A 24,955-nucleotide genomic window follows, 5' to 3' on the forward strand; every position below is an offset into this window, starting at 1 on the left:
TCCGCCCCATCACAACATTAGATCCTCGTGAGTTCTTGGGAACTTAAAGCGTTCTTTTTTTCTTTTCTCTCAAGCATTCTCACCATCCCTTGGAAAGCCTGAGCAAGTTTGGAAGCTTCAAACTTCGGTCCCCGCACAGCGGGAGCTGCAGCAGCAGCACCTGTGCCTCCCGGGCTCACCAGGGAGAGCTCGGGTGAAGCTGCAAAGAAGCCCCCTCAAGCCGAGAGAGAGCTGCTTACTTTCTACCAGAAATAATTGCAGCCCAGTGGAAGACTGCAAGAGAGAGACTTCTGTTGGGGTGTCTGCAAACTTTTGTTGGAGTGACTTGCTGATTATTTCCCCCATCGTTAACCACTTCTAGGGACTGCTCTTCCTTTATGAAACTGAGCCACCCCAGAAAAAAAACACCTTCTAGATCAAAAAAGGATTTTTTCTTTCTTTTTTTAAAACGAAAAATTAAGATTTGCATCAGCAGGAAAAAACAAAGAGAGATAAACTTTTTTCACCCCAGCAGTGAGTGGAGCAACAAGTGAGAACAGCGCTGGACGTCTCCTCCAGCCCAGACAGCTAGCTTGCTAGCAACTCAGCTTGTTTGCTGCTCAAGCGGGCATCCTTTGGCAGTACTCGTCGTCTGCCTCTTGGCACCTTTCAGAAGAATCCGCTTCAACTGCAACTGAAAATGTTGCCAGACCTCAGGATTTCCCTGCTGCTGTCCCTTCTGCATGGACTGCTGTCGCTTCAAGGTAAGAGCGGCTTCTCTAGTGACTCAATCTGGTTTCATTTCAGTTCTTCTTTTTTAAAACAGGCAGGATCCACTTTCTGGGTTACCTGGCTTTCCCTCTCACACTCTCCACCTTCCAGGGGCACCTTTGCAAAAAGGCTCCTTGCTTTTATTTCTTCTTCCATCCACCTGATTGGCTGAGAGTTACTTTTTGTAAGGCATGGCACACTTTGACAGCCACCCTTGACAAACGAGGGGTTTCCAAAGCCAGCCAGGCCACCTTGTTTTGGTGTGAACTGAGGACGAGGTGGATTTGGGTTGAAAGAGCCAAGAGGTGGGATTGGCACTTTGCAAAATCCCATCAGCCACTTTCATGTTGATCTTGGTCAGCGCTCCTTTAAAAATGTGGCCTTTGTTTTCAGCTCCTGGGTTCTTGGGCCTGGCTTCAAGGCATTCCCACTGGGCCAAAACATACACTGTCAGGGAGATTACTGGATAAAAGGAGCGAACAAATATCCCATGTATTTGTCCTCCCCCCCCCCGCCCCCGCTCCCCTAGCCTCTGCTTCTTTTGCTTTCTTTCTCTGCCATGAATGCAAACATTTTGAGGTTGCTTCACATATGCATGAATATGACTTAGTGGCAGGGCACACGTGGTACATAGCTGTCAACATTTCCCTTTTCTTGCAAGGAATCCTATTCGGAATAAGAGAATTTCCCTTTAAAAAATGGGAAACGGTGACAGCTATGATGTGGTACATGCAGAACATCCTGAGTTTAATTCCTTGCATCTCCAGTAATGGGAAACACCTACCTGTGCAAGGAAAGCTGCTGCCAATCAGAATATGCAATACTCTGATTTAAATGGACCCGTGCGCTGATTCAGCAAAAGGCCGGTGTCATATGCTGAAATATGCCCTGTGGGAGAATGTACCCTCAATGGGGTAGTGCAGGCTTTGCATATAGAAAGCCCCAAGTTCAATTCCTAGCACTGGGCTGGATGGACCAATAAGCTGACTTGGTATAAGCCAGCTTTCTCTCTTCCTAAAGAGACAGGACAGAAACGTGGCATATGTTGGTATCTTGTTAGTGGATAACTGAACCCTTGTTTGTTGCATGCAACCTGCTGTTCAACATTTTGCAAAGGACAATAAGAAGCTGCCTTGTACCAAGTCAGATCACTGGTTCATCTAGCCTTCACTGACCGGCAGCTGTTATTTAGTATATTGGAACATAGGAAGTAGGCTTATACCAATTGACCATAGGTCTGTTTAGCTCAGCATGGCCTTCCCAGGGTTTAGATGGGGGACTATTAGGACACCCTTAGGCACATGTAGCACCCCTCTTCTCTCCTTATCAAGGATCCCTGTTTGATCTCTCTCCCCAAATCATGCATTGACAAGATTTCTCCTGTGTCATCTCTATGTTGCACTTATTTTCTCTGCCCTGCATTGGCTTTTGAAGCAGGTCATATTAGCAGGCTGACCATAGCAGGTTTGCTTGCTTGCTGTTGTTGTTGGGGGTTTTTTTATTTATAAAAACTAAATAGGGTATTTAGTTGAACTGTTTGTATTTATTAAACAGCAGCTGCAACTCTTTACATATCCACGTGAACAGATGAGATGGCCTTATACCAAGTCAGGCAATTTGTCCATCTAGCCCAGTTATTTGCAACTCTGATTGGCAGCACCCAGGTGCTGGCCTGGGACTTCTGCATGGAAAGAAAGTGCTCTGCAATGAGGCTAGAGTCCCTTCATATGGAGGTGGGTAGGTTATATCCCAGGGAGAGGGGAGGAAAAGGAAGCACAGTGCTTAGATGCATGTGTGTCAGAAGGAAGATGTATACAAAGATATGGGGACAGGGTTAACTTCCGGAGTCTCCAATGACAGAGTTGAAACTTGAAGAATTTTGATACACACCTGTGCTTTGAAAGGAATCCCCATAGTCTCCCCAGAATGTGAATGTGGGACAGTAATCCCACAGGGGCCAGAACATCAGTGTTCATTGGGGACAGTTTGAGCATTAACCATTTGCAGTAAAAGGTGCTGTGCCTGAAGTGGATCCAGGTGACATTATAATGCTTTCTGAGGTAGCTTAGTCGTGATGCAGTCATGTGGTGGAGGAGATGTACACATGAACATATGCAGATTGCCCTTTGATTTTGCAGCTAGCCATCATATACTGTGTTTATGTGTATATAAACCCCTCTCATCCAGGTCCATGCTTTGTGGCTCTTATGCAGCATCCCAAATGCACATGTTATGGCAACCATCTCTGCATTTGGTTTGTAATGAGAGTAATTCCCTCTTTGGGTGCTATGCTGGTAGCACAGAAACAGCTCTGAAAATCACTCATATATCCACTTTCCAATAGAACATCTAAAGCAGTAGTTCCCAAAGTGGGAGGTGGGATTACCTAGAGGGTCACTAAGAGGCAAGGGGTGGCAGGGGGACACTGGGAGTGGTTCCTTCTAAAGTGTTATGATCTCTTATTTATGACTGACCAGGCTAGAGCTTAGAGCAAAACACCTTCCTCACTTCAAATTTAAAGTTTTACTGCTCTTACTGCTTTCAAAGCTTTTTCCTTTGGTCATGTTTTCCTGCATTTGTCTCAAGTCACAAGATAGCCTCTTATTGGGTATAGCTATTGATTTTATTATAAATTAGTTCAGTAAGTAGTTATCTATAAATACTTAAAGCTATAAATTTGCTTCACATTTCTGTTTTCATTTGTAATAATGCACAAAAATATATTTTTTGAAATATCTGGCATCACTGGATCAAGTTAACCAGTTTTCTGGAATTAATTAAACTAAATAGTTTTAACTGGATTTGCAGTAAAGGTGTAATTAAATGTTACTGTTTTGAATTTTATTGTGTTATTATCTTCTTTAGTGGGTCATGCAAACTGCAATTCTGAATAATGCTTTTTGTAGGGCAGAGTAAGGGGCACTGGGGATGAGTTTATGAAACCAAGGGGGTGGTGAAATGAAGTACAAAGTTAGTCAATGGCCCATAGGTAGGATTTCACTTGTGCTGGGGGACTTGGGGGACAGTTTGTGTGTGTATGTCAGCCCGGGCATCCATATTTAATGCCAGAATGGAATCTGGAATATATGAAGTAAAAATGCATTCTCAAAGCTGGTGCAGAATGCATCAAATTAGGCATGGTGTGTGCCTAAAGGCTTCTAAATAGTCATGTGTTTGTTCCCAAACAGACTTGCACCCCAAATGCCTTTTCTCAAAATTAAGTACTCATTAAAGCCAGACCTGCATTTCAGTAGTGCCACTTATTCTGATCTTGCCAGCCTCAAAATTTCAGCTTGACTTCTGAGGTGTCTGACACGCCACCTGTCTGGATGCATCCTTTATCTGGAATAATTTTCCTGCAAGTTATTCCAGCATTTGGTACTTTCAATTAAGGGGACAGATCCCCAATGCTATTTTTACTTTGGGTTAAAAAAACCTGTCCCCTGCTTCAGTACTCCCAACTTTGAACACCGATTATATTCTTCACCCTATCTACAAAGCAAGGACCCCTTAGCTATTTCTGGAGGGGTAGTTCTGTTAGTCGAATAAGAAGAATACTTTACCAAGAGGTCAATATGAAATGAACTTACGGGAAGCTGGGATGCTAAAAAGATATTGGCACATGGGCACACACTTGTACATGTTTTTTATCAGCAATACTTAGGCATGGAATAGGGAATGTAAAGGGTTCTATCACACATTGGGTTTAGAGCGTCTTTTGGTTAATGTAGTTTCTGATAAGCAGGTGTCCATGCTGATAGCAGGAGAAAGACTAAAAGGCAACTTGAGCTTCATGTTCACTCTAGGATGTGTTTATAGTGAGGCTGAGAGAAGGAGAGAATAGTTCTTTCAGAATTAATGGCTCCAAAGTAGAAGGAGGGTGGATTGACAGAGGGCTGCTCTTGTGTAGAAGCCTTCATTGGGTATGCACTGCTGTCTAGTCGTACAGATGTGTTCGTTACCTATCATAGCACAGAGCTAGGGAGTGACTGTTCCTGCTTAAGTTCTGACAGTTTCATCAAATGGTAATGATAATGGCTGCTGCACTTGTCTGAAGAGAGGGCACTGGTTGGGGGAAATCATTCAGCCTAAAGTTGAACGGTAACAGAGTTCAGTTTGGTTTCCTTTATAGACACAAGTATTTCAAAAATGCTGTTGACTTAATTGGCCAGGATTTTCCTAGATATGTTTCCAATTACAATGCTTTTTCTCTTCGCTTTGAAGCAAAGCAGAACTGGAGATGTGCACATTAATACCGGGGGCTGGCACTAGATGGCGGTTCCTGCTAGAAACATTTTCGTAGTTGCTACAGATGCTAGGTGGAAATTCAGGAAGATGCCTCCTATTGCTGCACTACTGCATTTGCTCATAATGCCAAACCATCATTTAGTGCTTGTGTGCATGAGCCTCAGGCTTATGTCCTCTCTCACTTTCTTCTCAGCATGGCTGCATGGAAGGTCTTGTAAGCTTTTGCTTCCAGGTTCATCTAGCTGCATTTTGAGGTTAAGTCCAAGACTGGCAACCTGTGGTTAATTTTAACAATGGTTTGTCTGAGCAAGCCACCTCTGAACTGTGGTGTATTCCAGCAAACCATAAATATTAACCTCATTTCCCTGTTTGGACATCATGCAAAAGTGTTGTTAGTTGAAAACTGAGGGAAATGCTCCTCTTCATAGCTGCACCAGGGAATCAGAGCTTGAGACTTGTGCACATAACACTAACCTACAACTTGATATTACCAGTCAGGCCAGCTGTCCATCTAGCCCAATACTGTCTACTCTGAATGACAGCAGTCTTCCATGGTAGGTCACCACCTACCTGACCTTTTTTAAAAAGGGGGGGGGGCAGAAGAAAGCTAGCAATGTCAGTTATCAGATATGGGACCTTCTGCAAGCAGAACACCCACTACCTGCATTCAGTTAGTATTCAGTAGGATGGAGTAAAGACAGTAGTAGCTGGGCATTACCTTTTGCAATTACTGTCCTACCTCCAGTAAATTTGCATTGATGATCAGCCCTTCCCCTGTCCGCAAAAGAGTCCCAACTTTTCATTAACTCCCCACTTGCCTGTGAACACCTATTAACACAACCATTATTTTCATCTTGCCCTGGAGAACCCCTTGGAACCTTAGTGTGTGAACAGGATTTTTAAAAAGAAATCTGGATGCAGTTGCTCAGTCACTAGGTACCCATTATAGGGTGACCTGATACAGGAGAGGACAGGTGTGCCTTTTAACACCAGAATGTCAGCAGGTGCTGCTTATGAAAGGAAAGTGAGAATGTGTCAACCATACCTTCTGCAGGACAGCAGTTAAAGACCCTCCTTTGCAGCCAATCTTCCTTGCACACCAAAACCTACATTTTGAGCCTTGTGAGGTATCTCCATACATAATTGGATTCTGCAGTTAGGAAGAATCAGAAGTCAGGAATGCACCCTCTGCTCTGTTTCTTGGTCATACCTATAGCCCCATGAACACTGTGTAGTAGGGAGGCATACCCAGGGTTGCCAATTGTTCTAAAACTCAAGCCTGGCCTGTTTACATGCCTTTATTAGCAACCTGATCTTCCAGAACTGTCATGCAGTTGTCAGCCAACTGAGTTGTTGTTAAATGTACAGGAGCTAGGGCTGGTAAAGAAGCTTGCAACCTGGGGAAAAATGGGAACAGCGCTAAGAACATAAAGTGAGCACTGTTGTATAGGCGCCTGTTCATTTAATCAGGAATTCTCTTCCCACCATCAGTCGCCTGTGTGCTTTGGAGACATTTATAAGCAACGTGTGAGAGCAACAGACCCTGCAGTTGCTTCACAGATATGCTGCCTCTGAACATACAGGCACAATCTGTATGATCGCTAACACCCATTGTTCACTTTAACTGACATGAAGTTGCCTAACTCTATTTTTAAAATAGCAGGAAGAGCCAGGGGCAATGGGTAAATACCAGAAAATACTATGTAGCAATAACTTGAAAAGACTAGCATGAGGGAGATGCAGATCTCCCCAGTGAGTTTGTACAGCCAGAGTCCAGATGGGTCTCTACTATGAAAAGAACTCACTGCAAAGTTGGTTTTGTACTGTAGTACCATTATTATTGCAGACACTGGGGTTATTCCCCCATATAAGGATCCCTCCTGCACACCCACATATAGACAGGTCAGTGTCACCAGAAACTTGCAATCTACATTTTGACAGCTGGACAAAGAACAGAAAAGAAAGGTCAAGCAAAGCAACAGATGAGAAACCTGTACTAAGTCATGCTTTGAAATGAAATTTGCATCATTCACTGTCCACGGAGACTTGCAACAAGGGATCCTTTAGACAGGGCCAGCCTGTCCATGAGGCAAGGTGAGGTAACCACCTCGGGTGGCAGAATCCACAAGGGAGTGGATCCCAATGTAAATCTATATTTCACCTTTATTTCTGGTGTCAATCTTCACTTCCCACTTCTTTCCTGCCAGGGAGGGGAGCACCATTCTGTGGTTCATGTCAGGTGCCAAAATGTCTTGAGCTGGCCCTGCCTTTAGGAATTCAACAAACTGACCTAATTTGCAACTCCTGGACAATAAACAATTTGGAATGTAATTATTCTTCAGAGTTTTCGCCTCTCCAGATTTTGCAATACGGTTGTCAGCTCAAAATACGTGCCCAAAATGCATTACAAATATGTATTTTCAAAAAGAGAACATTAAGATAAATAGTATTGATGTATTTTATTTAAATACTTGTTAGATACATATGTAAATATGACTGTTCATGTGGAGTTTAAGTAAACAGATAAAAAAGCAGTAAAGGGATGAAATGGATTTATGACTGAACATATGTGAAGTTGACACTGTCCAAAAATAGATTGATCTGCCCATCCTTACTTGCTAACTCTGGCAAGATACCATCTTTATAGGCTTCTCTTTACCACTTGTGCATCCTCACCCTTGATTTCCTCCTTCCAGTAAACAAGCCCTTAGATTTCCAGAAGTCAACTCCAATTATCCAGCAGCCTACAGGTAGTCAGATGAAGCAACAGAAGACCTTTGGAGGTGTGAGTCCCTGCCAAAGAGATCAAGCCCTCTTCAAAATGCATCAGCCCCTTGTTAGAAGAGTGTAAAAATCAAGAAAGCTCTCTGTGATTGTGTGTGTACTGTACATGGAATCTCATTGTAGTTTTGTATACAGTGGTACCTCGGGTTACAGACGCTTCAGGTTACAGACACTTCAGGTTACAGATTCCGCTAACCCAGAAATAGTACCTTGGGTTAAGAACTTTGCTTCAGGATGAGAACAGAAATCGTGCTCCGGCGGTGCGGCGGCAGGGGGAGGCACCATTAGCTAAAGTGGTGCTTCAGGTTAAGAACAGTTTCAGGTTAAGAACGGACCTCCAGAATGAATTAAGTTCTTAACCCGAGGTACCACTGTACTTGAAAGGCATTCACACACACACACACACACACACACACACACACAGGCAAGGACTTTGCAACGGAGTCATATACAGTCTTTCTTTAAATTCCCAGAACACTTCTACCTGATTATGTCACACTTTCCTGTCCCTTTAAGATTACGGTCACAATATAGGATCCTGCCTTTCCTCTAAATCAGTTGTTCCAAGTACTGCTCTGGGTGTAACACACCCAGAGGGTCATGGCACCATTCACATAATAAAAACTATCACAGAGATATAAAAATTTCCACAGGGGGTCCATGGCTTGGTTTTTGAAAAACAGGGCATCTGCAGTACTTGGCTAATTGGGAACCACTAAGGTGCTAGAGGTGGATTTGCATAGTTTCTTTTCCCTCTCCAGTTTATCCTTACAACAACTCTGTTTGGTAGGGCACACTGAGAGACTGCTGACTAGCCCAAGGTCAACCCAGTGAGTTTCATGGCTGAGTGGGGATTTCAACCCTGGTCTCCCATGACTTAATCCAACACTCTAACCACTATACACCACTAGCTGTCTTCCCACTGGGAGCCACCACCACCCTGCAAACTTTCTGCCATGTTACTAGTGCTCATAAAATTGTTCCTGAATTTTAGGGTATAAAAATGTGTCAGATTCTGCACAACTATGCGGCAGGAGCCAACACATGTTTACTTGGAAGTAAGTTCCACTGAGCTCAACGTATATTTCCAAGTCTTAGTTAGCACTACAAGCTAACTAAGGCGTAGTATGCCATTCTATTTTATAGTATTTTATTGTTATAGTGGTGTTTTAGCGGCTGTTTTTTTCCCACGTGCACAAGCTGTTATTTATGTGTTGTTTTTACCTGTATGGGCCTATGGCCGTAATAAATATTGTTGTTGTTCCAAGTCAGTGTCTGTAGGTTTGAAATTCTGTCTGCCCAAATCTGAATGGAAGTAGGTAGAGGAAATAGCCTGTTTGCGCACTGTTGAGGTGAATAAGAGCATAGGAAGGTGACATACTGTACTGAACTGGGCCACTGGTTGGTCTAGCTTAATACTGTCTACACCAACTGGCAGCTGCTCTCCAGGGTTTCAGGTGGGAGTCTCTTCTAGCCCTACCTGGAGATGCTAGGGATTGAATCCTAGAGGTACAAGCTCTACGACTGAGCTGCCTACCTCATGGAGAACATGCTGCCATATCACCCTGGACGTCTCAGGTTTGCCTTGGAATCATTCTTATGCTGCATGCTTGCTATTTAAAACAACACAAGTCTATCTCTTCTCATTCATCAGATGTTGAAGCGTGTGCCAAGATTTGCAGAGAAACCTGGCTTCAGACAGGGTGTAATTTCCCTTCAAAATGCTCGAAACCTGATCTTGTTCCTTATTCTCCATGGCCGGGTGGGGCTGTGAAAGCAGACCTTCACTGCCCTCACCCCCACCCAGTGATTTCAATATTGTGTCCCAATTGGAAAAAAAGCAGTAATGAATGGCTGTAGAAGCCAATGAGACTTGTAATGCAACTAGGAAAGGGGGACCAGGAGTCACAGAAAGAAAATAGATATTGCCAGTTCTGTCTTATACACCTCAGAGATGGGGAACCTTTTCTGGGATGTTAGCATCAATGCATATGTAAAAGGTCAGTTGCAAGAGCTGTAGAACTCTATGATGTCATTGACTCTGTGTCAGTTGGCACAGTTATAGCAATTAGTAGAACAGTCTTAACAGTTAGAGCAGCAGGCATGTTGTGTTGTGCAGCTGTCTGCTTCAGAATAAAAAAAAAGTTTCAACGATCTTTGAGACAAAATTGGTCTGAAAATGTTTAAAAATAATAATTGTACATAGCACTTTGTCCGAGAAGGGGAATTAAAACTCTAGTTCTCATTTGCAGAGTATGCGGAAGACAGCCCTGTGTCATTAGACCCTTTAATTAGTTCTCTTTTCACTCTCTTTTAAGGTTTAAATAACAAATAACTTTTACTTAGTGTACATGCAGTTATAGATTAAAATATACAATGCAGATAGGTGATACAGTCATATCTCGGGTTAAAGTTGCTTCAGGTTGAGCGCTTTTGGGTTGCGCTACTCAAAATTGCCAAAGCATCTTACATAGATTTGTATCTAAGACTGACTAACATTTACAGACTTACGGATACTTTGAAGCAGACAGTAGCACACCCACCTTTTCTCAGCTTGAGGGCCACATTGCCTTGTGGACAGCCTTCCAGGGCCACATGTCAGCAGTGGGTTAAGCAAGAAGAAAAAGTGGGTTGGGCAAAAGATGCAACTGACCTGTATACAGTAGGTTACATTCCAGCCATGCAAAGGTAAGTGGGGGTTTTTCTACACACACATCTGTGCATCTACAGAGGCAAGCAAAATGCATCACTACAGTCCAAGGACACAATTCCAGACTGGCAAAAACACTTGAGGAGGGCACAGAGCACTGCAGGTAGGGAGTGCTTTCTAGGGAGGGTGGGGTTCCTGGGAAGAGTCTGAAGGGCTGGATAGAGACCCTTGAGCTTGAGAGTCTTTATCCCTCGCTATACCTGTTTACTCAGATGTAAGTCCCACTGAGCTCAATGGAGATTGTTTCCAAGTAAATGTGCCAACAAATTCATAGTTGAAATTAGAAAGCATCACTACACACACACACACACACTTCCATTTGTCCTTCTGGAGAATGAATTGCAATTTGAAGGGGGGGGGGCATGGCAACATGGACACAACAAAACCATGCTTTCAGTCTCTTAACAGTTCCTGAAATAAGAGATCAGGGTTGTTGTAGTTTTACCCCAATTTTGCAGCCTGCATGAAATGACTGACATGAAGTTAAGCTGCCCTTTTGCCAACATCCCTTCACCCCTTGAGAAGTAACTGGGCAGGAAGCCCAGCTCCATACCCAAAGCACTCTGGCCAAGTTGGCACCCTGGCATAAGAATGATGGTAGGCTAAACGCTCCTCAGTTCACTAGCTGATGAGATATTTTATCCACTACTTGTTTATTTATCTGCCAGGAAAGACAGAGAAAGCAGCAATACCTGCCAAAATCAACCAGCCCAGATTGTTATCTGGCAATGCCACTTCACATAAGCACATTTTCACCAAGGGAGCGTTTGCTGTGGCAGGAGAAGGCCCCAGCCAGCAAGGAGCAAGGCAATATAGCAGTTGACCATATGTAACTGTTATCGTGCAGCAGATGGGATGCTAATGACTCATCCCAGGCCCATTTCTGTTACAAAGAAGAGGGGAAGAGGGGAAAGTGGGAGAGTCAAGTGAGGCAAAACATTAATACATGGGTCAGGGACGCAGCGGGAGCGCAGGGAGGGGAGGAGATGGAGAGCGAGGGGGAGCAATCCGAGGGCAGCGTAGGAGAAGATGACAGTAGCCCGAGAGATTCCATGAGCCTCTCCAGCGAATCAGAAGATTCCCAGAGGGAGGCGCCGATGGCCAGGGCAAGGGGGGTCCCAGGGGGGACGCGCCAGAAGCAAGGGGCCAGCGGGGACTCCCAGAGCAGCGGCTGGAGATCAAGACCAGCTTCCCCACCAGAGCGCAGTGGGGGGGAAGAATCCCAGGTATCAGGGACAGCGTCTCCTCCAGGAGGGAGAGAAGATGAGTTAGGGTTGACCACGCCTCCATCGGAGAGCAAGGGAACGGTCAAGAGGAAGGTTGCCGGCTGGGCGCGCGCACCAAGTTCAAATGTACAGGCGAGCGGCACAGCAGGTAGCCCGGATAGGGAACCAGGTCCTAAAGCCCGCCGGAGGGAGGGGCAAGAATCAGGGGAGTCAGCGTCAGAAGAGTCCAGAAAAGGTGAAACCCCAGCGGGCAGGAGGGCCCAGAGGAGGAAGGAGCTAAGGAAGAGGTGGAGCAAGGCTAGAGTCTTAAACTGGTGTGGAAGGGGAGGAGACTCAGACAGAGCTTCGCCGGTCTAGGGTTTAAGACGTAGGGCTTTGCACTACGGCTTTGAAATGGAAACTGAACTTCAATAAAGACTTTTGTACATAACCACAGCCGGGCGTTGGTCCTCTGTGAGCTGGGACCTAAGGGCGGCTCTGACAACATGATACAATGAGAATATAAGGATCAGGCCAAGGAATCATCTAGTTAAGTGACAGAGCCCTCCGATTACTATTATGCACTTTAGTCCCTCACTTTAGAACATTGACTAAGGCAATGTTCACAACATGCATTTAAAACTCTTTGACACCACTTTAAACAGTCATGGCTTCTCCCAGAGAATTCTGAGAGCTTTGGTTCATTGAATGGTGATGATAGTTGTTAGAAGACTCCATTTCTCCTCACAGACCTACATTCTCATAGTGGTTTAACAGTCAATCCCTCTTCCCAGAGAACTCTGGGAAACTCTGGGTTCTTGAGGGGAATAGTGGTCTTCTCCAAATTTTGTAGTGCAGTTCCCCTGCCAAATAATGTGTACAAAAAGAAAAGGTTTTAGAGGAAATGTTGTTGCAGACATGTGTACATTAGACTGAATTGCATTCAAAAAATGTGTGTATTAGGGAAAATAGTTCCACTGAAATGCTGATAAATTTTCATGGAGATTTTTCTTTAAAAACAACAACAACATCTCCCTCAAACTGATTTGGAAATGTGGAGAACTGAACTTAAGACTGGAAAAATGAAAAACTGAGAGGTGCTTAAGTCGGCAGGTCTGCCCATCCCTATAACATGAGCAAAGTGGCCAAACAGAGATTGAGCTAAATAAGTTATTGTCCACTCTGTGAATAGGAGAGTTGTTTGAGCTGCTCTCTGCTCATTTGAAATAAGGTACCCAAGGTGCGTAATGAAGGGGCAGTCAAGGGCTTTGCATAGTGCCAGACTGGACCAGTAGGCACCCCAATGCTGCTTCTTGCTTCTCCATTTATTTATTTATTCATTCAAATAGAGGGATGCCCCAGCCCTGTTGCCCATTGAGAGCAGCAGAATTTATTGTGCTGGGGTCCAATTGGTTAAGTTGGCATGTTCCGTTTCTGCAGATGGGAAGGCGGCCGTTCTTCATTTGCCACTGAAGTGAGCTAGAACTGGGCGGGGTTTTTGTTGTTGTTGTTGTTGTTAGTTCCTCTCATGCCCCCATAACAGAAAGGGAATTTGCACAGTGCAGATGCAAAGAGATTTTGTTTTGGTTCTGACATGGGAAAGCTTTTAGCACCGCAAAGGAGTTTTTGAAAGGACTGGTCAAGAGGGAAAGAAAACAGGATTGTTTAAGCACTTAGTTGATGATGGCATGGCCCTTGCTGTGCTTCCTTTTATGGTGTATGGGGAATCATGAAAGCCTATGGGCCTGAAAGATTTTGCAAAATCCTGGTCTTGGCTGCGATATGTAAAGGAAATGTATGGTCTCTCGTTCTATTTTCAGGACTCGTGGCTTTTGTCTTCTGTGTTTCCACATAGGCTTCCTTAGATCTTCCTGTGTTTTTTCTCAAGTGTGGGAAAGAGATTGCCAAGGAAGTGGACAGAGGAGCTTGCAGAATCACTGGGATTGTTCTGAGGTTTGAGGGTCAAGGAAAGCTGACCCACCATTACCTGTTCAGTTTGTTTGTTTAGTTTCAAAAGCCTGATCTACAGATAGCACATCCAACCACAATTAAAATTATTATTGTTCCTTGGTGAAAAACTTGGAACCTAAGATTTCCCCCTCAGCTAGAATGTGTGGCTTGCTTTTGCTGACATAAATTCTCATTGTTAGGTATCATGCTCTGCCTTCTATTGGCTTCAGACACAAGGGCCAACCTTCACATTATTATCCCAACCGATACAAATCTCCGCATTTTTATAGCACTTTGGAATGATTAAAGCACTTTCAGATTAGTGGCTCAGTCAGATCCATCTGAAGCCCAGATAGTGAACCACATTAACCTGATATGGGGTTGATTTGGGCTTTGAACAGATTGTGTTGTGATAGCCTTGCATCATTTGGACCCACCTGGAGTGATCCAGGGTTGTCTAAAGGCAGGGTGGCCAGGGAAGAAGAGACATGCAGGCATTATTACTAGAGTGTATGGTCCCTTTTATACTGCTGGGGCTTCCTTTCAAGCAAGCGTGCATAGGGGCTGGCTTGACAGCAGCAAACACATGCAACCCCCCCCCTTTCCACAAAACCAAGTTCCATTGAGTCCAGTGGGGTTTACTCTCCAGTACATTGTTTCTCAAGTGGTAATGGCAGAAAAACATGCACAATGTGTGATTTCCACTGAGCTGCGGCCACAGGGATTAAATGCAATTGTCCTTGAAATCCCTTCTCTGCCTGAGAGCTTGGAGAGTTGCTGCCAGTCAATGTAGACAGTCCTGAGCTAAAAGTTAGGGCTGCCATATGTCCAGGATTTCAAATCCAGAAATGATGTCCAAGGGGGATTTCAGAAATGTGGCGCTTTGTCCTGGATCTTAGGTAAGTCAGTCGAAAAATTACAATTTTTAAATGTGTTTTTGCAAAGAAAAAGCTCAACAACTTTTGGAATCTTCCCCCAAAAAGCTCATAAACTTTTGGGGTATTCTGCTTTTTTACTTTTTGAAATATGGCAACCCTAAGCTAAGTTGACTCTGTGCAAGGCAACTTCCTTTGAGGACACTTTGCTAAGTCCCTTTGTCCAGCGTCAGCCATCCTGACTCACCTACCATTCCCTCTCAAGAAGTCATGTTTGAAACACATTGTAGAATCATAGAATCATAGAATCATAGAGTTGGAAGAGACCACAAGGGCCATCGAGTCCAACCCCCTGCCAAGCAGGAAACACCATCAGAGCACTCCTGACATATGGTTGTCAAGCCTCTGCTTAAAGACCTCCAAAGAAGGAGACTCCACCACACTCCTTGGCAGCAAATTCCACTGTCGAACAGCTCTTACTGTCAGGAAGTTCTTCCTAATGTTTAGGTGGAATCTTTTTTCTTGTAGTTTGGATCCATTGCTCCGTGTCCGCTTCTCTGGAGCAGCAGAAAACAACCTTTCTCCCTCCTCTATGTGACATCCTTTTATATATTTGAACATGGCTATCATATCACCCCTTAACCTCCTCTTCTCCAGGCTAAACATGCCCAGCTCCCTTAGCCGTTCCTCATAAGGCATCGTTTCCAGGCCTTTGACCATTTTGGTTGCCCTCCTCTGGACACGTTCCAGTTTGTCAGTGTCCTTCTTGAACTGTGGTGCCCAGAACTGGACACAGTACTCCAGGTGAGGTCTGACCAGAGCAGAATACAGTGGCACTATTACTTCCCTTGATCCAGATGCTATACTCCTATTGATGTAGCCCAGAATTGCATTGGCTTTTTTAGCTGCCACGTCACACTGTTGGCTCATGTCAAGTTTGTGGTCAACCAAGACTCCTAGATCCTTTTCACATGTACTGCTCTCAAGCCAGGAGTCACCCATCTGTTAAAATTCATCTTGTTTGTTTTGGCCCAGTTCTCTAAACTGTCAAGGTCGTTCTGAAGTGTGATCCTGTCCTCTGGGGTGTTAGCCACCCCTCCCAGTTTGGTGTCATCTGCAAATTTGATCAGGATGCCCTTGAGTCCATCATCCAAGTCATTGATAAAGATGTTGAATAAGACTGGGCCCAAGACTGGGCCCTGTGGCACCCCACTAGTCACTCGTCTCCAGGATGAAGAGGAACCATTGATGAGCACCCTTTGGGTTCGGTCAGTCAGCCAGTTACAAATCCACTGAGTGGTAGCATAGTCAAGACCACATTTTACCAGCTTCTTTACAAGAATATCATGGGGCACCATGTCAAATGCCTTGCTGAAATCAAGGTAGGCTACATCCACTGCGTTCCCTTCATCTACCAGGCTTGTAATTCTGTCAAAAAATGAGATCAGGTTAGTCTGACATGACTTATTTTTCAGAAATCCATGCTGACTATTGGTGATCACAGCATTCCTTTCTAGGTGCTCACAGACTGTTTGCTTAATGATCTGCTCCAGAATCTTCCCTGGTATTGATGTCAGACTGACTGGGCGGTAGTTATTTGGGTCCTCTCTTTCCCCCCTTTTGAAAATAGGGACAACATTTGCCCTCCTCCAGTCTGCCGGGACTTCGCCTGTTCTCCAGGAATTCTCAAAGATGACTGCCAGTGGTTCTGAGATCCCATCTGCCAGTTCTTTTAATACTCTTGGATGCAGTTCATCTGGCCCTGGAGACTTGAATACATCTAAACTAGCCAAGTATTCTTGTACTATCTCCTTAGTTATTCTGGGCTGTGTTTCCTCTGCTGAATCATTTGCTCCAAATTCTTCAGGTCAGGCATTGTTTTCTTTATTGGAGAAGACTGAGGCAAAGAAGGCATTGAGGAGTTCAGCCCTTTCTGTGTCCCAGTTCAGCCCTTTCTGTGTTCTGTGTCCTTGTAATGTGAGAGGAACCAACCATCACATGTGGTGGGACTGTGTCCAAGTAAATAAGTTCTGGGGTCAGATAGTGCTGGAAATTGGATTATTTACTGGGCAAAATGTTTTCTTGGATCCTAAGTTATGTCTGATTTCTCTGTTTGTAGAAGGTAGCTCTGAAATTCACAGTAAGACTCTGATTACCCACCTGACGGCTACAGCCTATTTGGTTTTAGCTCAAGGATAGAAGAATGCACTGCATTCTGTGTTAAAATGGTTTAAATCGTTCATGGCCATATCTGAGAAATGTGAGTCACCAACTAAGGGTTGTCTGGGGAGACACTGCTCCACTGGACTATAGTGCTGTCAGAGAAATTATTGAAATTATTGGAGTTCTAGAATGAAAATTGAAATGTGCATGAGAAGGGTTGAACAAGTGAAGGTTGTGTCTGCAAGAGAGGCATGAAAGAAAGACAAAGTGGCACATAAACAAGAGAAACTGTTGAAGGACAAAGGAGATAAGGGTGAAGGCCATTGTTATGCCATATGACTTAGCCAGACAGAATAGCTGTTGTTTAGGAATGCTTAAGGTAGAGAGATTTCTGTGTCTTTTACCTGGTGCAGTATTTTCTTCTCAGCCTTAAAAGTAAAGGTAAAGGGACCGCTGACCATGAGGTCCAGTTGTGGCAGACTCTGGGGTTGCAGCGCTCATCTTGCTTTATTGGCCGAGGGAGCCGACATACAGCTTCCGGGTCATGTGGCCAGCATGACTAAGCCGCTTCTGGCGAATCAGAGCAGCGCATGGAAACGCCGTTTACCTTCCCGCCGGAGTAGTACCTAATTATCTACTTGCACTTTGACGTGCTTTCGAACTGCTAGGTTGGCAGGAGCAGAGATCGAGCAACGGGAGCTCACCCCATCGCGGGGATTCGAACCGCCGACCTGATCGGCAAGTCCTAGGCTCTGTTGTTTAACCCACAGCGCCACCCGCATCCCTCCTCTACCTTGCGGGGAGGGTGTTAAATGTCATCTATTGCAATGTTTTTAATAAAGACATCCTGTTTGGCCAACAAATTGGTGTCTGGATTATTTTGGCCATCCAGGCTGAACCCACAGGTATTGTTGGTTGGGGAGGGAGCCCCCTTCCAATATTTCCACAACATAGCCACCTGTTGGTTTTTGTGACTTATTTATCAAATTAGACTCAACACTGGCAAGTCCAGTCCAAATACAATTTTGTTTGGAAATGGTTGAAACCTTAATCTGATGCTCCATTTGGTTTTTTTCTGTTTTGTATCCTGCTGCGTACCTTTGTATCTCTTTTTATTCTTAATTTTAAAAACCTGAAAAAAGTAAATAAATGACAAAGGAAAACTCCCATTCTGTCTCACAGAACCTTTCCTCCTATTTTCTGCACCATGAGAAGTATTATTATTATTATTATTATTATTATTATTATTATTATTATTTATACCCTGCCCATCTGGCTGGGTTTTTCCAGCCACTCTGGGTAGCTTACAGCACATAAAAAATTGTAAAACATCAGGCATTAAACATTTCCCGGTACAGGGCAGATGGCAAATACAGAAGCTGTTGAGGAAAAACTACAGGTTTCTCAAGATGCATTTCTGTATGCCCTTCAACACTTTATAGATATAAACATGGCGGGTGTGTGCCTTAGGGCTCATGCATATATAAAGACAAGATGCAACCACCCTCCTGCCCAGAAAACTAACTTGAAGTGACCCTGAAGAGAAAATTGAATTCTGAAGACTGATGACTGTGGCAGCTAAGGCTGAGCATCCAGTCTGGAGTGGGTCAATGCAGCCCCAGATCATCTCGGATTGGGTTGGGTTCACTCAGAGCAACCTGGAGCTGTGAAAAATTGGGGGAGGATATTAAACATGCAGCCAGCTGGCAAGGAGAAGGGAGAATTAGACTGTGCAGGTGAGAAATCTCTCCTCTCCCCCTTGGCACTTGACTCCAAGGCTGTGCAAAACCCCTGGCTCCATTCAGAGCCTGGATCCTGCCTGGATTGGGTTGGGCCTGAAGCGATCCAGCCTGAATCAGGACCTGAATCTTCACAGCCCAAGTAGCTAGTCATACCTAAGAAAATGGGCAGCAGAGAACAAGTCTTTGTCCTCGATTATGCCAAAGTTCTTCAGGAGTTTGAAGAGTACTTATTTCAGCTAACTAACCCGCATTCCTTCTTTACAGACCTTGTTTTGAATATACCTAACCATCTTAACTGCATTCCTCTAAACCTGCTCCAGTTTATATCTTTCTTAAAGTGTGGTGCCCAGAACTGGACACAGCCTGTCTGCTGGGGCAGAGGCACCCTCTTGACATCCCTGGCATTACTGCAGCATAACTAGATGGGACAGTGGTGTAGCTGAGAGGCAATGGGGTTGGGTGGGTGCACCAGCAGAGCCTATCTCATTCATTCATTTTATTTGTATATTGTGTTTTCACACATAAAAGCCATGCTCAAAGCATCTTACAACAAAGAAACAGGGATGCATTTCAAACAAACACTGCAAAAACTATTTCATAATAACATAGTAAAACAAAAATATAATAGCATAACAAAAAAGACATTTCAATACTATAGATATAAAAAGATCTCTTAAGCAATTTGCAGCATCCAATAGCAAAAATAGCAAGGGATCATCACGGTTTCACCACCACTCCTTGATGTTTCTCACAGTCCGTCATCTGCAGCAGATGCTTATAAGGTTTCAAAGGGCAAGGAGTGGGGTAGCTGGAACCATCACTCCCATGTCGTATGATGTTGCTCATCTGGAACAGCCCCAACCTCACCATCATCCTTCCCTGCCTCATCCCTATCTCGTTAAGTTGTACTGGTGCCAGTGCTGGTAGGATGTCTTCAGCCCCACACATGGGTTGCTGTTGGACCCAACACTCTCATCTGGAGTGCCTTCATCAGTTTAGGAATGACCTAGCCAAAGATAAGCAGTGTGAATTGGATCAGGACAAGTTTCCCAGATGCAAGCACATTGTTATTATCTAAAGAGAGCAACACATTGTTCTAGGGCTGCACATGGCTGCTGTGTTTGCTGGGGAGGAGCATGGAGAGAAGAAGAGAAGCCCTGGATAACTTTCCCTGAATTACACCCTCTTATCTCCCACTCTCAGATATTTGAAAAGCTGGGAACTTTTAAATGGCTTTTTCTGGACATAACACTGGTAGGGAGAATGGGAGGGGAGATTTGGCTAGTTGAGAAAATGTTTCTGCTATTGCAATTAGAAAGCATCCAGGCAAACATAAACAATGATGTCACCCCAATATGCATTTCAAACATAATTTTGAGCTGGTTCAAGAAAAGAATCCAAGAGAATCATCTAACCTTTTAGCCCTTGGAATAGTTTTCATTTCTGAGAAGATGTGGCTATTTTGGGTATGGTACTTTTGTAAACAGAGACACATTTTTGTCTGTTGCATTCGGACCCCTCCCTTTTTTCAAGTTGCTCCAAGTGTGGGGAGACTCACAGCAGAACCCACATCTGCTTAGCTTCTGAGATGTAGCTACATCACACACACACACACACGGCCCATAGTGTAATAACAAAACATATCTGCATGTTAAACAGAATAAAGTTGTAGCATCCTGGGTGGTAGAATTCTGGACTGTACCATGGGGTTTATTCAAAATGGATAGACCCCTGTCCACTTTGAGCCAGGGATACCTCTTTCTGTTGCTGACTTCACTGCAGTTTACCTGGATGTGGCTGGGGCAGGAAGGCAGCAAGGTCAGGGCTGCAAAGATGTGCTGGCAGGAGTGCCAGATTAGGCCTGCTGGTGCTCACACAATACAGCCTTGAATTTACTGCTGCTCTATTCCATCTCTAACCAAGTGATGGGTGGACATCTCTACAGCCCTGCTGCTGCCTCATCTCTGCATCTAATTGAGAAAAGGCTAAGTTAAAACTGAATAATTTTGAGGACATGTGCTGGGTACTCCAAGATTATCAAGTACAGTTTCAGATTAGCTCTTTTTGGGACTAGCTAGACCTCAAGGCAGTGTTGCCAGTGGGGTAGGTCTTTGGGGGGCATAGAAACAGGGTTCCACTCTGCAGAATGAGAAGGAGGGCCTCTCTGAGAAAAAAAAGCACCTGGATATGGGTCTATAAAAAGCTTGGAATATTTATAGTATCCAACTTGGTGTTATTTTATACTGGATTGTGCCCATTAGCACATTGGCTAAAAGGAGTGACATTTGGCAGCAAATGTGGGCTGGGGAAAGCAGCTCACCGTTGGAGGACTGTAGCTCAGTGGCAGAGCATGCAGAAAGTCCCAGGTTCAATTCCCGGCATCTCCAGGTAGGTCTAAGAGAAATCCTGGAGAGCTCCTGCCAGTCAGTATAGGAAATATTGAACTGGATGCAACAACATCCTGACTTGGGACTCATCTATACAGCTGCAAATACAGTGGTGCCTCACAAGACGAAATTAATCCGTTCCGCGAGTCTCTTCGTCTAGCGGTTTTTTTGTCTTGCGAAGCAAGCCCATTGACAGATTAGCGGATTAGCGCTATTAGCGGTTTAGCGGCTTTTAGCGGCTTTTAGCGGCTTTTAGCGGCTTTTAGCGGCTTATCGGCTTATCGGATAAGCGGCTTAGAGGCTTAGAAAAAGGGGGGGGAGGAAAAAACCCCCACAGGAACTCGCAAGACATTTTCGTCTTGCGAAGCGAGCCCATAGGAAATTCGTTTTGCGAAGCACCTCCAAAACGGAAAACTCTTTCGTCTAGCGAGTTTTCCATCTTGCGAGGCATTCGTCTTGCGGGGCACCACTGTAAAACCTTTTAAGTGTGTTTTAAGTGCAATACACAATGTTACACTAGATGGCGATGGTGAGCTTTATGGAAAATTCAATATATTTTTAAAAACGCTTTTTAAAAAAGCATTTTTAGAACAGTTTTTATATGTGTGTAGATTCCACCTTGGTATAAGTAAACTTCCTATGCTCCTGCAAACAACCTGTATATAATTTCCCTTGAGTGGAAATGATGCCATTGAGAATTTATTTATTTTAGTAAACCTACCATAGCTCAGTTGTAAAGCACGGGCTATACATATCTAAAGTTTGAGGTTTATTTATTTGGGCAATATATTAAAAAAATCTGCAAGCAGTGCACATAAAACCTAACAACAAATACCCCCAAAAAACGATTAATATAAATTACTAATAAATGAATATTAAATCTTTTTTCTGACACAGTTCCCCACTCAATGCCTCTCAGTCTCCTGGCCCTCAGAGTCGGACACCCAGCTACCCTGATTCTCACCCAGGGCTCAAACAAACTCACAGATCACCCCCAAGAGGGTTCCTGGAATCTGATAGTGCCACCCTAGTCTCTCTCACTTGGGTCTGTGAGCAGGCACCCAGGCGTAATGGAGCTTCTGGAGAGTTCCCAAGGATAGTAAAAGGACACTCACTGTTCTTTCTCAAGCATCTAGACACATCTCCTCTTTCTGCTACTTCCTTGACATCTCTACTTAAAGCACCTTTGGGCTGACAGAACTTGCTGGACTACAACTCTCATCACTTCTATTGGCCACAGTTGCAGGGGCTGATGGGAGTTGTAGTTCAGTAATATCTGGAGGGCCACAGGGCAGCCACCCTGAGCTAGAAAATATGCCGCCTGTCAAAGAAGAAAAAGAAATTAAACATCTAAGGGCTCCATCTCTGCTTGCTCTCCTCACAAACCCCACCTTCTCCTTCACATGACCAGTTCCCACTCCATTACACTTTACCCAACCCCTCACCTATCCCCTTAAAGCTCTCACCTAGCCCATCCTCCCCCTCCTCTCACAGCTCACTCCAATCCCCAAACCCTAGTTGCAGCTGCATTTAATGGGTGGAGTTGTCATTCACAAAGTGGCTTGCTAAAGCGGTCTGTGAAGCAGCTCCACCACCCTCAGTTAAATGCTCACCCCCAATGATTCTTTCTCACTCTGATGCCTGATATTTATTGTGCTGGAGTTGGCATCCTCACCTATTGGTGGCCATATGTACTGCACAGCATGATGACAGACTTAGATTTTTATGTATATGGGAAGATACAGACCACTGGTCTGACTCAGTAGAAGGCAGGTTCATACGTTCAAAAACAGCCTTTTTGTTTTCCATTTCCCAGCATTTATCTTTTTTAAAAAATAGCAGGAAAAGAATGAGCCATGAAGCTACAATATTGGTTAATTCATCTGTACCACACCTCCCAAAATTAGGAGGAATCCTTGTCTGGCAAATTATGTTTTGCACAGACTGATAAAAGATGACTATGATGATCCCGTCCTTCCTCCTTTAGTAGTTGGGAGTGGATGAATAGTAGGGTGTTTAGGTGGTTACACTTTGTCTCCTGGATTCCAACACTTGCTTTACTGCAAAATCATGACATGAGTTTCTGAAATGCCAGGCATGTGTGCAATCTTCATTATGCCCCATACATCTTCCTTTGTAGGAATGCCCATAGAATCCCCCCACCTTTTCCTGCCATAAATTTTAATTATGCCATCTGTGCAAAACACTGTTTAGCTGTGGGTCTGTTAGGTCTCCTTGCATCTATTTTTGAATACAATCCTCCTCCCCCCCCCCGGGTTATTTGCCCACAAACACAATGCAGTGTCCTAATTTCCTAGCAGGGACAATGCATATTGTGCATTGAACAGGGAATGCATGAAGAGGAAAAATAATGGCTTCAGCTGTGGAATTCATCCCCAAAGGCCACTTCGGTTATATTTCGGCAGCCTTCCCAATCAGAATGAAATACTCAGAGCCTGTTCCTCTCTGTCTTAAGTGGAATTCTCACTCAACATCTGCCAGGGTTAAGGAGTTGCGCTTTGATCCCCATGCACTGTCTGTGTCCAGGAACCTTTCAAAGGGGCCACTGCTGGAATTGGAACTATATCTTTCTTGCTGTCGCTGAGAAAACTAACAAATCTCTGCAGTGATGTGGTTGCATCTCTTGCAAGCCACATTGGCTCCATCATTCATTTTTCCTCACAGGAAAAGGGAGTTTGGTGCTCTTTACTTGTCAGAATTCATGCAACTACATTCATGTTGTGTTTACCACAGTTGAGGGAGGAAAGGGGTGGGGATCTTCTGAGGCTCTTTTAAAGAGATGATAGGATAGGATGCCTCGGGGAAGATCTCGATTAAGGCCTTTGGATGCATGGCAGCTGTGAGAAAAGTGCTTGAAGAGCTTATGTGTCTTTGGCTCCAGAGCTGCAACAGTTATTTGAAACTATGATTAAATACAACAACTGGGAGTTTTATCTTTGTTTTTCGGCACTCAGATTTGGCATGCAGAACTGCACCTTGAAAATAGGTAAAAGTGGGTGCTTTAGGCTTGTCCTAACATGATATAATTGCACTGAGATTCCCCACCCCTGTGAAAAGCAGCCAGTCAAGTGGTGTTGGGCACATGGGTGAGGGATTTGCCCAACACATATTTTTGTCAACTATATGTTTCACTGCATGTCACAGGATCAGGGATTAAGATTATGCTTTTGGTGAATGTGGGAAGACCTCGAGGGCTTTCCCTGTCAAGGATATTCCTTTCAAACTCTCTCCTGCATTTTTAGGTTTTGTTTTTAATATAGGCAACCCACTCTTTTATTTATGGCATTTACTCCATACCTCCCAGGAGTATGTTGTTTCATCCCAGTGTACATTGTTCTCTCCCCATCCTTCTCCCCATTTTATCTCCACAAGAACCCCACAAGATCAGTTAGGTTGATAGACTGTGGCTAGTCCATGATCAACTCAGTGGATCTGCCTTCCACATGACGACCTTCCTTGCTGGTTTAGATCATCAGTGTGTCCTTCTGCTCCTTGATGTTGTTTCTTCACCGCAGTCTGCAGCACTTCCTTACCATGTGACGCAGGGATGAGAAACCTGTGCCTCTCTCCCAGATGTTCTGGATAGCCACAGATTCCCCACCCCTGATGTATTGCATTTCCCCTGCAAGGCTGCAATATTCTCACTTGGAGAAGATGTTTCTAACAGAAAAGCCGGCTTTTACAAATTAGAGGTAGAGAGCATGATTTGGCATGATCGTCTTCACTGAGATCGAGGCTTGATACATACACCCTTTAAAAGTGACTCATGAGCCGAGAATAATCTTCATAACTACCAATCCAGCATGCCAGGAATTTTCATATTTCTCTGCTAATCCCTCCCTCCAATGGACCACATTGATTGGCTGCTTGTTTATACCCAGGTACTGGGTTTTAGAAGATGTTATGGTTAAAATAGACTCTTGAGAAAAGATGGAGTCTCAAAATACATCTCCCATTTTTCCATGTGGAAAACAGAATGGTTGTTTTAACTTTTCTGGGTAAATAAAGATGGGAAGCCGCTTGCAATCTTGTAAGACTGCACCTCAGGGTGAAATGGAAATGAAAGATCCAGGCACAGGAGAGTTGTGAACTCAAAAACAAGAGAGAAAGGATTATTTTA

At 44.2% G+C, this 24,955-nt stretch overlaps 1 protein-coding gene and 1 long non-coding RNA gene across 4 annotated transcripts in view; one reads left to right on the forward strand and one right to left on the reverse strand.

The window, feature by feature from the left end:
* The first annotated feature begins 446 nt into the window (after positions 1-446).
* Positions 447-24,955, forward strand: part of LOC309333435 (vascular endothelial growth factor receptor kdr-like) — a 198,271-nt gene continuing 173,762 nt past the window's right edge. For 2 of the 3 annotated variants that reach the window (XM_081846915.1, XM_081846917.1), the window contains exon 1: positions 448-743. In XM_081846915.1, the coding sequence (XP_081703041.1) occupies positions 680-743 (64 nt within the window). In that variant the 5' untranslated portion in view covers positions 448-679. Of the gene's footprint in view, positions 744-24,955 lie in introns of all 3 variants that reach the window. The other variant, XM_081846914.1, reaches the window with a different exon arrangement.
* Positions 4,386-9,825, reverse strand: LOC309334163. The gene is made up of 3 exons (XR_014152926.1): positions 9,320-9,825; positions 7,160-7,791; positions 4,386-6,395 (listed from the first exon to the last, which is right to left on the reverse strand). It is a non-coding gene; the product is annotated as an uncharacterized lncRNA (long non-coding RNA).

Source organism: Podarcis erhardii (genome assembly GCF_964252035.2).
Source record: "Podarcis erhardii genome assembly, chromosome: Z".
In the NCBI taxonomy this organism is placed as follows: Eukaryota; Metazoa; Chordata; class Lepidosauria; order Squamata; family Lacertidae; genus Podarcis; species Podarcis erhardii.